Genomic DNA, 16,494 nt, shown 5'->3' on the forward strand with positions numbered 1-16,494 from the left:
TGTCCACAAGTGCTTTTTCATGTACCTCTTCACTCTTCTAATTTCTTTCTTAAGTAATACCCTGCACTTTCTGTACTCCTCTAGGACTTCCGCTGTTTTGAACCCTCACTATCTGCCATAAGCCTCTTTTTTCCCCCTTTCTTTATCCAACCCTGGATATCCCTCGACATCCAGGGTTCTCTGGACTAAATTCCTGAGGAATTCCTGCCCTTTATGTCCTGGGACTGAGATGACGAACCTTTGACAGCCAAGAACATCTTTGTGTTAGGTATGACTCCAACCTGAGCAGAGTTTTCTCCAATTCCCACCTATTTCAGGAGGTTGGAGGCCTAGATAGAACCTAAGCTGAGCATCAGTGAGCAGGTTGTTACTGAAACAGACATACTGCTTGGTACAACTGTTGATAACACCTTCCATCAGTTTGCTGATGATGGAAAGTAGACCAATGACATGGCAATTGGCCAGATAGATTTGTCCCTTTTCTGGACTGGACATACCACACAGTTTTGTCCATCTTTTTTGACTCTTTTGCTCCATGTTTAAAAACTTGAATCCAGTTTAAATTGTCATATAGATATGACGGGTTATATCAGCGCACCTGGACAAAGGCAATCAAAGCCTGGCAAAAGAACAGGAAATTTTAAACGGATGTCTTGGGCATCACCAATTTTAATCGTTCCACCATTGGTAGCCATGACTTCCGTTGCATAAACCCAAACTCTGGAATATCCTGCTACACCTCTCAGCCCCTCTACCTTGCTTACCTCCTTAAGATACTCCTGAAAAATCTACCTGGTTTACCAGGTTTTTGGTCATCTTACCCAATATCTCCTTATGTGGCTTGACATCATTTTATTTTATAATGCCTCTGTGAAGCACTTTGGGATAACTTAGAATGTTAAATGGGTTATGTACATACAAATTGTTGGTTTATATCAAAACATTTTTGGTAAGAAACAGAGTACTTTACATAAGAACTAGGAGCAGGAGTAGGCCATCTGGCCCCTCGAGCCTGCTCCACCATTCAATGAGATCATGACTGATCTTTTGTGGACTCAGCTCCACTTTCCGGCCCGAACACCATAACCCTTAATCCCTTTATTCTTCAAAAAACTATCTATCTTTACCTTAAAAACATCTACTGAAGGAGCCGCAACTGCTTCACTGGGCAAGGAATTCCATAGATTCACAACCCTTTGGGTGAAGAGGTTCCTCCTAAACTCAGTCCTAAATCGACTTCCCCTTATTTTGAGGCTATGCCCCCTAGTTCTGCTTTCACCCGCCAGTGGAAACAACCTGCCCGCATCTATCCAATCTATTCCCTTCATAATCTTATATGTTTCTATAAGATCCCCCCCTCATCCTTCTAAATTCCAACGAGTACAGTCCCAGTCTACTCAACCTCTCCTCGTAATCCAACCCCTTCAGCTCTGGGATTAACCTAGTGAATCTCCTCTGCACACCCTCCAGTGCCAGTACGTCCTTTCTCAAGTAAGGAGACCAAAACTGAACACAATACTCCAGGTGTGGCCTCACTAACACCTTATACAATTGCAGCAGAACCTTCCTAGTCTTAAACTCCATCCCTCTAGCAATGAAGGACAAAATTCCATTTTGCCTTCTTAATCACCTGTTGCACCTGGAAACCAAATTTTTGCGACTCATGCACTAGCACACCCAGGTCTCTCTGCACAGCAGCATGTTTTAATATTTTATAATTTAAATAATAATCCCTTTTGCTGTTATTCCTACCAAAATGGATAGCCTCACATTTGTCAACATTGTATTCCATCTGCCAGACCCTAGCCCATTCACTTAGCCTATCCAAATCCCTCTGCAGACTTCAGTATCCTCTGCACTTTTTGCTTTACCAGTTATCTTAGTGTCGTCTGCAAACTTGGACACATTGCCCTTGGTCCCCAACTCCAAATCATCTATGTAAATTGTGAACAGTTGTGGGTCCAACACTGATCCCTGAGGGACACCACTAGCTACTCCTACATGTAGGAGTCTATTAAATTGTTCATTTTTAAAAAAAGGACAATTTAAAATTGGGTTACTCAGATATTGGTAATTAACCAACCCATTCTTAACTATATTAATAAATTTCACCAGGTTACTACGCAAACATATCAAGGAATAAAAAAAACGTTCTTACGCTGCCCGATTATGCTTGGTTATTAGATATTTCACTGTGATTTTGTGAATTAATTTTAGTGGACAGTCTAACTGTATCCTAACTAGCACAATTTGGAACTGCATTTTGGGCCAATTTCTCAATTGCTTGAAGTGGAAACCCTACCTCTAAATAAGGTGCTCTGCCAAATAATTTTTTTTTTTTAAACCTCCAAATCAAGCCTGTATTGCTCTGAAATGAGTTATTTAATTCCCCTCAGGGGAATTGCTATGCTGGCAAAGAGCAGGCAATACAATTCATTGTAGAGTGCAGCTTAGTAATGTGACAAAACGCTCCATCAATTATTGTTGGACAATTAAATATCAGTTTAAAGATAATAACTAGTTGCCTTTACTGCATAGTGAGAACAGTAGTCATGCTAATTGTAAGGCACTAATTTCTCTTCTTTAGTTATACAAATTAACTGCATAACCAACCACTGGACTGTGGTTAGCAATGTATGATAATACAATCCTGAAGCTCTTTCCTTACTCTATTGTTTACAATATTGTCAAGTTCAATGAAATGGAAAAAAGCTGATAATATTTTTTTTTCCTCAAACAAGCTTTCTGCAGTATATACTACACAGCATTCCCTGCTACCAAATAACCCAAAGTACACTCTCAAAAGCAACCAAATCATTATGCTAGAGTTGTATTTTGCATTTGTTTGCATTAATTATGATCATTCAAGACTGCTATTTAAATTTTTTTTGCGCTTTGAAGTTTCATAGTGTTATTGACACAAATAGGTTGTTTTCCTTTACAGTTAGAAATTCTTATCTGCATGCTTAGTTGGAGTCCTAATTCATGCAATTAGATGGAATTATTCCCCTGCTGGGGTGAACCCATTCTATGCTGGGGTGAAGCCATTCTATTCAATACCTTTATGGCAGTAGTAGGCAGGAAGTATAAACATGTTAATTTAAAAAAAACACTGCACATCTGGAGTCAAGAAACTAAATACACTCAAACTACGAGCTTATTCATGAGAGCACAAGACTGAAATACGCCTTTAAGTTTAATGCTGCATTATTACCTTCTCTGCAAGAAAGAAACAATTCACATTTATGTAATTGTCAGATGGAGAAAGACAGACAAAAGGGAGAATGGTCAAAGTATTAAAGGCATCAGTGGGGGGGGGGGGGGGGGGGGGGGGGGGGAGAAGAAATGACTTGCATTTTGTAGTGCTGTTCATGACCACCCAAAGCAGTTTTACAGTCAATGAAGTGCAGGAAAACCAGAGTAATTTTAACCCTCACAACCATCCCCCCCAAAAAAAACAAACAAAACCCGCATATTTATTGCTTTGATGGATGGGAGCATAGAGCCAAATGGCCGATCCCCTCTCAGGAGATGTGTTAGCCACTGAAATCTTTTAACGAGGTTGCACGCGTGTATTTTTACTATAGATGCGATTTACTGGCCGCGTTGTGCATGGACAGGAGCGCAGTGCATAGATGTTGGGAGAGCCAGCACGCCTTGCAAAGTCGACGCAGGTCTCGTGAGGTGTCGCACTCAGGATCCCGCTCACAATGGCCAGGACCAAGCCTCGCACGCCTAAGTAGGTTTAAAACCCACTTAGGTGCCTGACCCTGGAACTACCGGCCTCCCCAGGGAGGTCCCAACCAGGCGCTGTTCAGTACTGATCCACACAAATGTGGACCAGGCGGAAGGGCACCCAAGGGGTCTGCCGGGCTATCGGAGGCCCTGGGTGGTCAGGGAGGCTCCCTGGTCGTCTCCCTTGAAAGTGTGCACCATGGCACTGCCAGCCGGGCACTGCCAAGGTGCCCACGTGGCACTGCAAGGCCAGAAGGAGCACTGCCAGAGTGACACTGCCAAGGGTCAGGGCCTAGGGAGGAGTATGAAGGGGCCTCCGGAGGGTTGGAGGGGTGAAAGGTGGGGGTTCGGGCTCGGAAGGAAGCTTGTGAAGGTCTAAAGAGGGTCCTTCAGCGACCCCTTAGCAGGGTATAATCACTTGGGGGTGGGGTAATGCCCATGTGTGTAGAGGGTGACATTGCCCATGGGTGGGGGGTGTGGGGGACCCACAAGCCTACTTAGAGATCAGGGCACCCTTTAAAATGGTGGCTGATCACTGAGAAGCCATCAGGCCAGTGAGTTCAGCTCCCCAAGTGATGAAAATATTTCTAAATATTCCTTGACTGGGGAGAAACTCCCCAGGGCCCAAAAAAGTGACTTTCATGGTTAGATAGTGCTGGGGAACACGGAGACAGAGCCAGTTGAAACTTGCCACAAATAACACTTTGAAACTTCTCAGTTAGATTGCGACCTATGTTTCAGTTTTGAAATTCATATTGGCAGGTAAAAGGAGACAAGGAGGGCCACATCCATCAGGTCAGTGCTTTTGCTGCACTGCAAACAACCACACCTTGCACACATCTGCCCTTCCCTATGATCGCCCAATAATGCTCATCCCCAAATCACCAATCAGAGATCTCCATCTCTCCTCGGACAACATCTAATCACTCCCCGGTCTCAGAGCTTATTGGTGGGGCCCATAAAATCTCTCTGCTCCATGGGCTGTGGTCCTTTCTAGAACATTCCCAGCCTACCAGGCAGCCCATGCCTGTCACAGAATAAGCCATACATATAATGTCAAAACTCCAGGGCTTTGGGAAAGTTCACCCTTATGGGTTTCCCAGCTATAAATAGAATTCCTCAACCTGTTCTGAAACTGCATCCCAGAATATATGTATACACCAATGATTTACTCTCGTACCAGTTGATGTTGAACAAAAGCTGCCTCTATAATAGGTTTTGCAAAGTGGATTTGATAACTATGGATCAGTTAATTCTATTGGTGGAATGACTTTCGCAAATCACTTCATTCAAGAGATATGGACGATTTGTGTTCTTCAATACCAAGTGGAAAAGTTGGGTGGATTATGGCATTTAATGCACAAGCTTGTGGTTTTTTCCCCCCCCCCCCAATAAATGAATGGGTTAGAAGTTGAGTGAGGTTAACTTTTGCCCAAATGTGTGAAAAGCACTTCTGCTAGCCTAAGTTCTTATGCTGAACAGGGAAGATATTATTGAGCGTCTTTTGAGTCAATTACGACGGACATATGTTCTCTCGGGTATAGATTGGTTGTACAGAAGCAAAATTCTGCAGATGCTGGAAATTTGAAGTCATAGAACATGTTGGCATCAACTTGAAATATTAACTCTGTTTATCTCTCCACAGATGCTGCTCGACCTGCTGAGTGTTTCCACCATTATCATTGTTTCATAATAGATTCTTTGCTGAAGTTGAAACATTCTCATTTATTTTGTATAATTGACGGTAGAGTTGTTAATAAACTATCAGCAATAAAAAGCAGTGCTGCTCCAAATTGTCAGAAGTGGAACCAACTTAAATCTGGTGTATGACATCCAGAATGAAGTTACCAAATCAGTTAGCAAACTTGTCTTTCATAGAGGTCTGTATTCAGTCTCCTCCATGTCAATTGTTATAGCCCAACGTGAAATGGGTTTGGGCTGCTTCCAATCATTTCCTCATTCAACGCTTCACTAAAATGCAATCTCAGTTTCATAGGATCTCTCAGGTGGGAAGAGAAAACTGTTATAGTAAGAAGTGGGGTCTGAAAGAGGGAACCTTCAGAGTGTTCGTAACATCAGATTTTGGGTCATTTGGGAGTCAGATATGCCGTATATAGATCAGAGTATTGCGCATTCAGTATCCGAGAATGTTTTGGCTTGCTTGTACTAAATAACTGGTCACCAGTCGCATACTTTTGTGAAATTACTTACATGACGATGAGGTTAGCAGTGCCTGAATTCTCCCGCAACAATTCATTCAATCTGATCTGTCGATAGGTCTGAAAGTAGAGATAATAAGTAGTTGGAAATATGTGCTACACATTGTGAAGTACAAGTACTTGATTGGCATTCTGTTCCTGCGCATCTGGACCACTACAAGCATTCATCAGAAACTACTCTGACTATCAGCCCTTAAATGCATACATTAATGATAACCACCTCCCCCTCCCTCCTCACCGCTGATGGTGACTAATGAATAACCGCCACCTCAGGTGGAACCCCACCACCGATCCCTTAACGGGTGCACTTGATGTTTTCCAAATATAGAAGTCCCATGAGGTCACCCAACCAGGCACGAGGCTGAATAGAAGATCTCCATCCCAGCAGAACTTGCCTCTGCTGGAAGATTTTCTACCATCACCTTTAGAACCAACTCAATCGCTATGTGCCTACTTTATCTTGCGACATCCAAACCAACTGAAGAAAGAATCCTGCAACACCAGTCTCCAGCCAGCCAAACTAGAAATGCTGACTTGAAAACATTCCTTCTTGGACTCGGAATTGGGAACTCTGGAACTTGAGAGCCAATACTCAGTTTTTCTATGGTCCTTGTACCATAACTTTTCTCTACCTGCACCTCCATCCCTTACTCTGCAAATGTGGAATGGGATGTTGGGGACACACCATTTGGGGATTTTGAATGTGTGAAATAAAATAACCACCTGAATTAATCCTAATCGGGTTTCCTGTAAATTATTAGTAAATCTGAATCAGGCAAAATAGAGTTGTTGGGAAAATTACACCACTGTTTATTCTTTAAAACAAACTAATTCAAAACACCTTATGTTTATGAATAAGTGCTGTTTGAACTGACCCCCACTCCTGTATGTAACACTACCAATACCTAAGCAATATTCAAGTTTTACAAAGACTTGAGCTTTATCCAAAGTTTGGAACTTGTGAAAGGAAGTGTTTGGAAAGAAAGTAGAGATTTGATAAATGCAGATGAGGACAGAGTTGAAGGCAAGAATTAATAGTTGCAGCTTATTTTGGTTTTGACCGGTTGCGAATTGGTTAAAGGTTCAATCATCACAAAAACAAAGAAGTCCACAGAGACTAGACTCATCGCCAAAATGAGCAAACATATATTACATAAACAAAATCTAAAATAAGAACAAAGCAGGGAATCATAACAATATAGTCCAGGGGATGAAAAGAACTCTCAAATCTTGCAAACTTCAGCTGCTCGTAGCCGTTACTCCCAAAACCCCATTAACCAGAGATGGTTCTTTCAAAAGGTGACACTGGTTTGACAGGCTATTTGATTTTATGACTGCCCTATTTTGTGCGATGGTTACATGGGTCAGCTCACAGTCTGGAAGAGAGGAATTCCATGTGTCTTTTACTCTGAAAAAAATACTAACCTCTGCTTTTAGTTGATGCTCATGGCCAATGTTCAATTATTTGGGCATCGCAATCATGATGAATGCATCAGATTTGGTTAGAGTTTACTTCTCAGTCAGGCCAGGCATCATATGCATGCAACAATTGTTGCAGGGATTGTCCTATATCACCTGATCCTTTGGGAAAACCATTCTTTTTAATTGGCGAGAGGCACGATTGAGGATTCAGGCAGCGTGAACATGTTGGTAGGGCATACAGAAGCATGCAGATTATTTGAGAATATGCCGATTGGGAGCTTGACTGATCAGTACTGCTTTCCTCTGTAGACTTGGTTGTTCAGAAACAACAGTAGAATTCAGCAGCAGCGATCATCTACCTGGCAACTAGGCCAGCACTGACAAGGAATGAATTATATTACTGCAGATGAAAGACAACTCTATTGACAAGGTGAAATAAAAACAGAAAGTGCTGGAAATACTCCGCAGGTCAGGCACATCTGTGAAAGAGAAACAAGTCAATGTTTTAGATCAATGCCCTTTCACAGAACTGGAAAAAGTCAAGAGCTGTAATCGGTTTTAAACAAGGAATGCCTGTGATGGGGTGGAAGGCAGGTGGGTAAATGACAAAAGAGATAATGATGCAAAGCAAAAGGAGATGGTATTGGAATAAGGGAAGAAAATAAAAGGTGCACCTGGAAGTGTAAATGGAACAGAATGATCATTAACATCTACTCACTGACAAAATGGGGGCAAAGGTTATGATCTTAATTGTTGGACTCAATGCAGAGTCCAAAGAGCCATAACATAGAAAGATCAGCTGTTCTTCTTCAAACTTCATCGAAACAGTACAAGAGGCAGTGGACAGAGAGGTCAGGGTGGGGCGATGTATTAAAATGACAGGTGACTGGGAGCTTGTGGATCATACTTGACCATGAACTAAGGTGTTCTGCAAACCAATCATCCAATCTGCATTTGGTTTCCCCAATATAAAGGAGACCATTGCATGAACAGTAAGTACTCTTGGGGATTGGACAGCCCCAATCCTTTTACATCTCTATCAGCATATCCTGAGGTCTCTGCTTAATCCTTGAAAAGTGGCACAGCTAATTGCATCCACCGTCACCTTCCTTCACTCAAGTGAACTTGCACTCCCATTGAATAACTTCTTCTCCATTCATTTACTTCAATTAAAAGACGTTGCTATGGGTGCCCTTTTGGGTCCTAGCTGTGTGTGTCTATTCACAGGACATATGGACCACCCTTTCTTCCAGTCCAACTCTGGTCCTCTCCCTTGATCTTCCTATGGCACATGGGTGTCTGTATTGGTGCAATTCCTGGTCTTGCCCAGAGATAGAAAATGTCATGCTTGCTTCGCCCAAAGGTTTGTGAATCTTTGAAATTCTCCACGCTGGAGGGTTGTGGATGTTCCATTGCTGAATTTGTTAAAGGCTGGGATAGACAAACCTTCGTCTCTCAGGGAATTAAGAGAATAGAGAGTAGGAAAATGGAGTTGAAGCACAAGATCAGCCATGATCATATTTAATGGCAGAGCAGGATCAATGGGTGATATGGTCCACTCCTGCTTCTATTTCTTACCTTTTCTATCTTTCTCTCACCTTCCAATGGTCCATCATAGACTCATCTGTTTAAATCCCAGACTTCTGACTCTCTTTAAGGAGGAAAGGCTGCCAATCAATACCTACTGTAAGCCAACAGACTCCCCTACTGCCTTGACTACATGATTACCAACCCTTCCTTCTGTAAGGACTTTATCCCATTGTCCTAGTTTCTCCATTGTATCCATTCCAACCAGGCAGCACCCCCCCGCCCCCCCCCCCCCCACAACCTGGACTGACAGGGCCCTTGACCGTCTCCGATCCATTTCCCAAACTTCTGCTCCCAACTGTTTCCTTAGTTCCCCATGTACTTGCCTTCCAAGTCCAACCTCCGTATTTATAGAAACACAGAAAATAGGAGCAACTATTCAACTCAATAGCCTAATCCTGCAACCCCCCCCCCCCCCCCAAATTATCCTCTGATACTCATCTTCCCAAATGCTATATCTAACTACTTATTGAAAACATAAGAGGACTGGATTCTCCATTACAGAGACTAAATGTTGACGCCAGGAAAGAATCAGCAAAACTGGCGCCGGTCCCAGAGTAATTCTGGAACCATTAATGGGCTAGTGCTGGTGCCACGTGGGACACCAGCGATTGCAATGAAAAACGTGTCCGATTTGACAAGCTGCAGCCTCATATTAGCATTCCACTCCTCACACCCGCTCATTCCAGCCAATAAGATGGTACTGGTTGCACTGGAGCATGCCCATCCAGCTGCTGGGTCGGCTGGGGCCAGAGGATAGTTCGGAGGATGGCCTGGGGGTCACCCATACGACCCATGGCACTAAGTTCACAGTGGGTAGTCAGTACCTTGCAGGTTGCAGCAAAGGTCATCAATGACCATCCACCCTGACCCCACGGCCCACCTGCTGGCTGCCCCCCCCCGCCCCCTCAGTCCTGGCAGAAGCCCCCCCAGCCAGCAGCACAACTGCAGCACACTATTGCGATGTTGGACACTTTTCTACCCCCTCTCTCTCCCCTCAGCAGCCACGGTGGTGCCTGTTTCCCGATTTTTAAAACCACAAGTGAAATTTGCCATCGGTTATTCCTCCAGGTGGAGGTGGAGCATAGTGGAGGCCCTGGAGAATACCAGGTTAGGCCCGCTAATGATATGCCAACAGAGTTTAGTGCACTTGCAGAGCAGAACGAATTGACGTCACTGTTGAGGCAATGGAGCATGGCATTCTGTCGAGAGCCCGCCGCCGGCAGTGATTTGCGCTCAAGCCCAATTGTTTTCCCGATTCCAGCATCGGTCGACCGAGAATCCTGCCCACAATGTTTTGACCTCAACTGCTTTCTGTGGTAACGAATTTCACAGACTCACCTCTCTCTGGATATAGAAATTTCTCCTCATCCCAGTCCTAACTGGCCTACCCGGTATCCTCAGACTGTGACCCCTGGTTCTGGACTCCTCCACCGTCGGGAACATCCTACGTGCACATACCCTTTCTAGGCCGGTTAGCATTTTACAGGATTCCATGACCTCATTCTTCTGAACGCCAGCGAATAGAATACCAACCGACTCAATCACTCCTCATGCTTTGGTCCTGCCATCCTAGGATTTTGGGCCATCCATCCAGCAATCAATGTACACTCCCTCTGGAGCAAGAACACCCTTCTTCAGATAAGAAAACCAAATTGCACACAATATTTCAGGTGAGGCCTCACTATATATGATGTATAATTACAGCAAGACATCCCTGCTCATGTACTCAAATCCTCTCACTATGAAGGCCAATGTATCATTTGCCTTCTTTACTGCCTGCTGCAGCTGCATGCTTAATAATAATAATAATAATAATAATAATAATAATAGTTTATTGTCACAAGTATGAAGTTACTGTGAAAAGCCCCGAGTCGCCACATTCCAGCACCTGTTCAGGTAAGCTGGTACGGGAATTGAACCCGTGCTGCTGACCTTGTTCTGCATTACAAACCAGTTGTCTAGCCCACTGAGCTAAACCAGCCCTCCAGCTTGCCTTCAGCGACTGGTGTACAAGGATACTCAGGTCTCATTGCACATTCACATGGAACCATAGAATCTCTACAGAGCAGAAGCAGGCCATTCAGCCCATCGAGTCTGCACTGACCCTCTGAAAGAGCACCCTAGCTAGGCCCATTCCCCCACCCTATCCCCGTAACTCCACCTAACCGAAGGGAAAATTCTATCTTGGCCAATCCACCGAAGCTGCACATCTTTGCACTGTGGGAGGAAACCATAACACCCGGAGAAAACCACGCAGACACGGTGCTGTGAGACAACAGGGCTAACCTGTTTGGACATTCCACTTAATTCTCAAAACTACTTCAGCGTGATATAATTTTGTGAAAAACACCCAAAATACACCAACAATCCTGAGAAATGGCCTTTGTCAAGGTCAATCATTTTGATTCAAGTCTGTGACTCTGTTCTGAAAGAAAAGCAGGCGCTGCCATTCTTGGTAATCATAAAGGTCACTGTTATGCAAGCCACTCTCCGATCAGATGAATAAATATGGCTCCAGGTGCTGAGGGCTGCACAGAAGAGTGCAGCGCGTGGCTGATGGACATGCACCTTGGGCCCAACGAGTGGAAGCGGACTGACCCCCCCCCTCAAAGCACGATCTGTAGTGCCGATCATTTTGAAAAAAACCACAAATAGAGATGGAAATAAAAGCCAGTTGTCTCCTGAGCGATCAGCACGATACGTAACCTTACCCCTATGATTTACCAAAACCCAACAGTGGTGTCAATGGAATCGCCGTTTTTGAGTCGCATGTAAATTTATTATTGTAAAGAGGTTTTTTTAGTGTATGTATGTATGTATGTATGTATGTATGTATGTATGTATGTATGTATGTATGTATGTATGTATGTATGTATGTGTGTGTATATATTTACATATATATGTATATATATATATATATATATACATATATATATATATATATGTATAGAGCGGGGGGGGACGGGACTGTCCTTCTCGTCCGACGTAAAGTCACGGAAACTTCGAGAACAAAGACTCCTGTGGGAGTTTGCTGTCATTTAAATATAATGACCGGCTGCAGTATTTGGGATACGAGTGATAAATAGGTGGTTTATCATAAACGGGTTACCGGCAAATCCTCCTGGGTCCATATTTCCACCCTTTTTATTTTAAACGTTTTGAAAGTCCGTGTATTCCCTTGCTGAATGGGGAAGGAGGCACCACCCAAGTTGCAGGAAATTACACTCATTTTGACATAAAAATCAACAAGTATGTACCGATAGATTATTGTTCATTTCATTTGTCGATGGACACTGGAGTGGTGAATTTGGCAGAGCACATGCCTGCCTGTAGCCTGAACTAAATTCAGCTTTTGGCCTCATGTAAATACCAGCAGGCTGCCAGTGGGATCTTACAGCACCCCAGTTAGAAAGTGGAATTGTGGGTGCAAAACGTTGTGGGTTCCATAAATCACCAACAACAATTCTCCTCCCCTAATTTATGGCCATCCAGATAATAATCTGCCTTCCCGTTTTTGCTACCAAAGTGGATATCCAAGTTATACTGCATTTGTCATTCATTTGCCTACGTAAGTTGTCCAAGTCACACTGAAGGATCTCTGCATCCTCCTCACAGCAAACCCTCCCACTCATTTGTGTCATCTGCAGATTTGGAGATGTTACATTTAGTTCATTCATCTAATTTATTAATGTATATTGTTAATCACTTGGGTCCTAGCACCAATCCCTGCGGTAGCGTCACTGCTGACCATTTCTAAAAAGACACGTTTACTCCTACTCTTTCTGCCAACCAGTTTTCTGTCCACCTCAATATACTACCTCCAATCCATTGTGCTTTAAATTTACACGCTAATCTCTTAAACGTGACTTTGTGTCCCCCCCCCACCCTCCCCGAACCAGCCCTTGCCAGCCCCTTGAAACTCTCAGAGCAATTGCTAGTGGCTCTATAGCTAACGCAAACATCAGTGGAGAGAGGGGGGCATCCCTGTCTTGTCCCGGGCCCGGTACAGTCGAAAATAGTCTGAGGTCGTCCTAACACTAGCCTCTGGGGCCTGGTGCAACAGCCTAACCCAGTTGATAAAGCCCCTACCAAACCCAAATTGAACCAACACCTCCCATAGATAGTCCCTCTCCATCCGTTCGAACGCCTTCTCCGCGTCCATGGCCACGACTACCTCAACCTCCCTACTCTCCGGGGGAATCATAATCACGTTGAGCAGCCTTCTTATATTGGCCACCAACTGCCTGCCTTTGACAAACCCGGTTTGATCCTCCATAATCACCTCCGGCACACAATCTTCAATCCTGGAGGCCAAAATTTTGGCCAGCAGCTTGGCGTCCACATTGAGCAGTGAGATCGGCCTATATTACCCGCATAGCTCCGGGTTCTTGTCCCGCTTCAATATTAACGAAATAGTGGCCTGTAACATGGTCGGGGGCAGCACCACTCTATCCCTCGCCTCATTAAAAGCCTTGACCAGCAACGGCCCTAATATCCCCGAGAATTTCACGAGATACCTGCCCGACCCCGGAGTTTTACCCGACTGCATTGCCTTCAAGCCCTCAACTATTTCTTCGGCCCCCCAGCCCATCCACCAGCTCCCTGCCCACCCTTGGGAAGGTCAGTCCGTCTAAAAAGCGTCTCATCCCCTCGGGCCCTATGGGGGGTTCGAAACGATAGAGTCTACTGCAAAAGTCCCTGAACGCCCTGTTTAGTCCAACCGCGTCCCCTACCAAATTCCCATCCCCATCAACCACCCTCTCTATTTCCCTGGCCGCCTCCCTCTTCCTAAGCTGCTCTGCCAGCATTCTGCTGGCCTTCTCCCCATGTTCGGAAAACGTTCCCCATACCTTTCTAATCTGCTCCACTGCCTTGCCAGTGGACAACACCCCGAACTCAGCCTGCAGCCTCCGACATTCCCTTAAAAGCTCTACCTCCAATCTATCTGTCGGATCTCCTTAACCAATCGGTCCGTTTCTGCCCTATCCGTCCTGTCCCTATGAGCCCGGATCGAAATCAGCTGCCCTCTCACCACTGCTTTCAGCGCCTCCCAGACCACCGCTGCAGAGACTTCCCCCATGTCATTGACCAACAGGTAATTCTGCATACACTTCCTCAGCCTCTCGCACACCGTCTCGTCCGCCAACAAGCCTACGTCCAATATCCATTGAGGGTGCTGGAAGCTCTCCTCACCAATCTGCAGTTCCACCCAGTGTGGGGCATGATCCGAAATAGTGATGGCCGAGTACCGCGTGTCCACCACCCCCGCCAGCAAATCCCTGCTCAAAATGAAAAAATCAATCCGGGAATAAACCTTATGCACATGCGAATATAAAGAAAACTCCCTCCCCGTCAGCTGCCTAAACCTCCATGGGTTGACCCTCCCCATCTGTTCCATGAACCTGAACAGTTCCTTTGCCATTGCTGGCACCCTCCCCGTTTTTGAACACGACCGGTCTAGGCCGGGGTCGATGACCGTATTAAAATCCCCTCCCATCATCAGCTTGTGCGAGTCCAGGTCAGGTATCTTCCCCAGTACCCTCTTTATGAATTCTACGTCATCCCAGTTTGGCACGTACACGTTAACCAGGACTACCTTCCTCCCCTCCAGCTTGCCGCTCACCTTGACATAACGGCCCCCCCCGTCCGAGACTATACTGCCCACCTGAAATTGCACCCACTTATTGATTAAAATCGCCACCCCTCTAGTCTTGGTGTCCCGCCCCGAATGAAAGTCCTGACTGACCCAGCCCTTCCTAAGCCTGACTTGATCCGCCACTTTCAGGTGCGTCTCCTGCAACATCACCACTTGGTTTAGCACAGTGGGCTAAACAGCTGGCTTGTAAAGCAGAACAAGGCCAGCAGCGTGGGTTCAATTCCCGTGCCAGCCTCCCCAAACAGGCGCCGGAACGTAGCGAATAGGGGCTTTTCACAGTAACTTCATTTGAAACCTACTTGTGACAATAAGTGATTTTTATTTCATTTCAGAGCCCTCAGATGCGCGAACACCCGTGCCCTCTTCTCTTGACCGGCCCATTCAACCCTCTAACATTCCAGGTGATCAGCCTAGTTGGGGGGCACCGTGCCACCCACCCCACACCCATCAGCCATCCCCTTTCCTGGGCCCGCCTCCAGCCCATGAGCCGCACCTCCATCGGCCCGCCCCCTGGCAGTCCTCACCCCCGACCTCCTCTCTGTCCCGAAACCCAAGTCCCTCCCCACTGTGCTTCCGTAGACTAGATCACCCAGCTAGCCTGGTGGCCCTCACCTCCGGCGCCAAGAAGTCTCCCAGCTATTGTTCCCTGCTCCCCCCCCCCCCCCCCCCCCCCCGCGCATCAAACCCACTTCCCTCATCAAACCGACCCCAGACCATCTCCCAATTACCATAGGAGACAACCCAAAATGAAAAACCCACAAAAAACCCCCCCCCAATAGTGCAAATCAAAGTAATAAAAAGTAAAAAGCTCCCACCAGCCACCCCCACGAAAACACCGAAAACCCATAGAACTGAATACCTTTTACTTCCCCCATCTTCACTCAAACTTAAAAGCAGAAGAATAACGACAATCAAAATATATAAACATCACTCAGAAAAGTTACAACTTAAAACCAAAAAGTTCTCAGCTCAGCACCAGCCCTTTTCTCTTGGCAAAGTCCATCGTGTCTTCGGGCGACTCAAAATAATGGTGCACCTCGTGCGTAACTCAAAGACACGACAGGTACAGCAGCCCAAATTTCACCTTTTTCTTATACAGGATCGCCTTCACTTGATTGAAGCCTGCCTTCCTTCTGGCCACCTCCACACTCAGGTCCTGATAGACACGCAAAATGCTATTGTCCCATTTGCAGCTCCGCGCACACTTGGCCCACTGGAGAACACACTCCTTGTCCAAAAATCTGTGGAACCAGACCACCATCGCCCTTGGGGGGGGGGGGTCCTCCGGCTGCGGCTTCCTCGCCATCGCCCTGTACGTCCTGTCCACCTCCAACGGTCAGGGAAAAGCCCCCTCACCCAGAAGCTTCTGAAACATACTTGCCCCCTCAGCCCTTTCAGGGAGACCAACAATTCTCAAGTTCTGCCGGCGAGTTCTGTTCTCCAGATCTTCCACCTTCTCCAGCAGTCTCTTTTGCTTATCCTTCAGCATCCCCACCTCGAGCTCAACCACCATTTGGTGCTCCTCCTGGTCAGTCAGCGCCTTCTCCAGCTTCTGAATCGTCCGATCCTGGGCAGCCAGCCGATCAATCGACTCCTTTAACGGGTCAAGGCAGTCCCGTTTCTGTCTGGCAAAGCCCTCTTGGATGACCTGCATCAGCTCCTCAGTCGATGGATGGGCCGTCGCAGCAGGGGTCCGGACATCAGCCATGTTGTCTTCAGCCGCAGCCTCCACCCAGCCCTTGCTTATCTTTTTATTTCTTCCTTTTCAGTCCCTTGTGGTTCTCTGTTCCATGCAACAATGTGTGGATCCAGAGCCAAATTATCTGTGCCTTCAAAGCCAAAACTCAAAACCACAAAAAGGTCAGGGAAAAA

The 16,494-nt window shown here is 45.8% G+C and overlaps 1 protein-coding gene across 2 annotated transcripts in view; it reads right to left on the reverse strand.

Moving 5' to 3' along the window:
• Positions 1–16,494, reverse strand: part of slc12a2 (solute carrier family 12 member 2) — a 281,965-nt gene that overhangs the window by 9,507 nt on the left and 255,964 nt on the right. For both annotated transcript variants that reach the window (XM_072516856.1, XM_072516855.1), the window contains one exon: positions 5,947–6,014. In XM_072516856.1, the coding sequence (XP_072372957.1) occupies positions 5,947–6,014 (68 nt within the window). The remainder of the gene's footprint in view (positions 1–5,946; positions 6,015–16,494) is intronic.

This window comes from Scyliorhinus torazame, chromosome 9 (assembly GCF_047496885.1).
Source record: "Scyliorhinus torazame isolate Kashiwa2021f chromosome 9, sScyTor2.1, whole genome shotgun sequence".
NCBI classification, from domain to species: domain Eukaryota; kingdom Metazoa; phylum Chordata; class Chondrichthyes; order Carcharhiniformes; family Scyliorhinidae; genus Scyliorhinus; species Scyliorhinus torazame.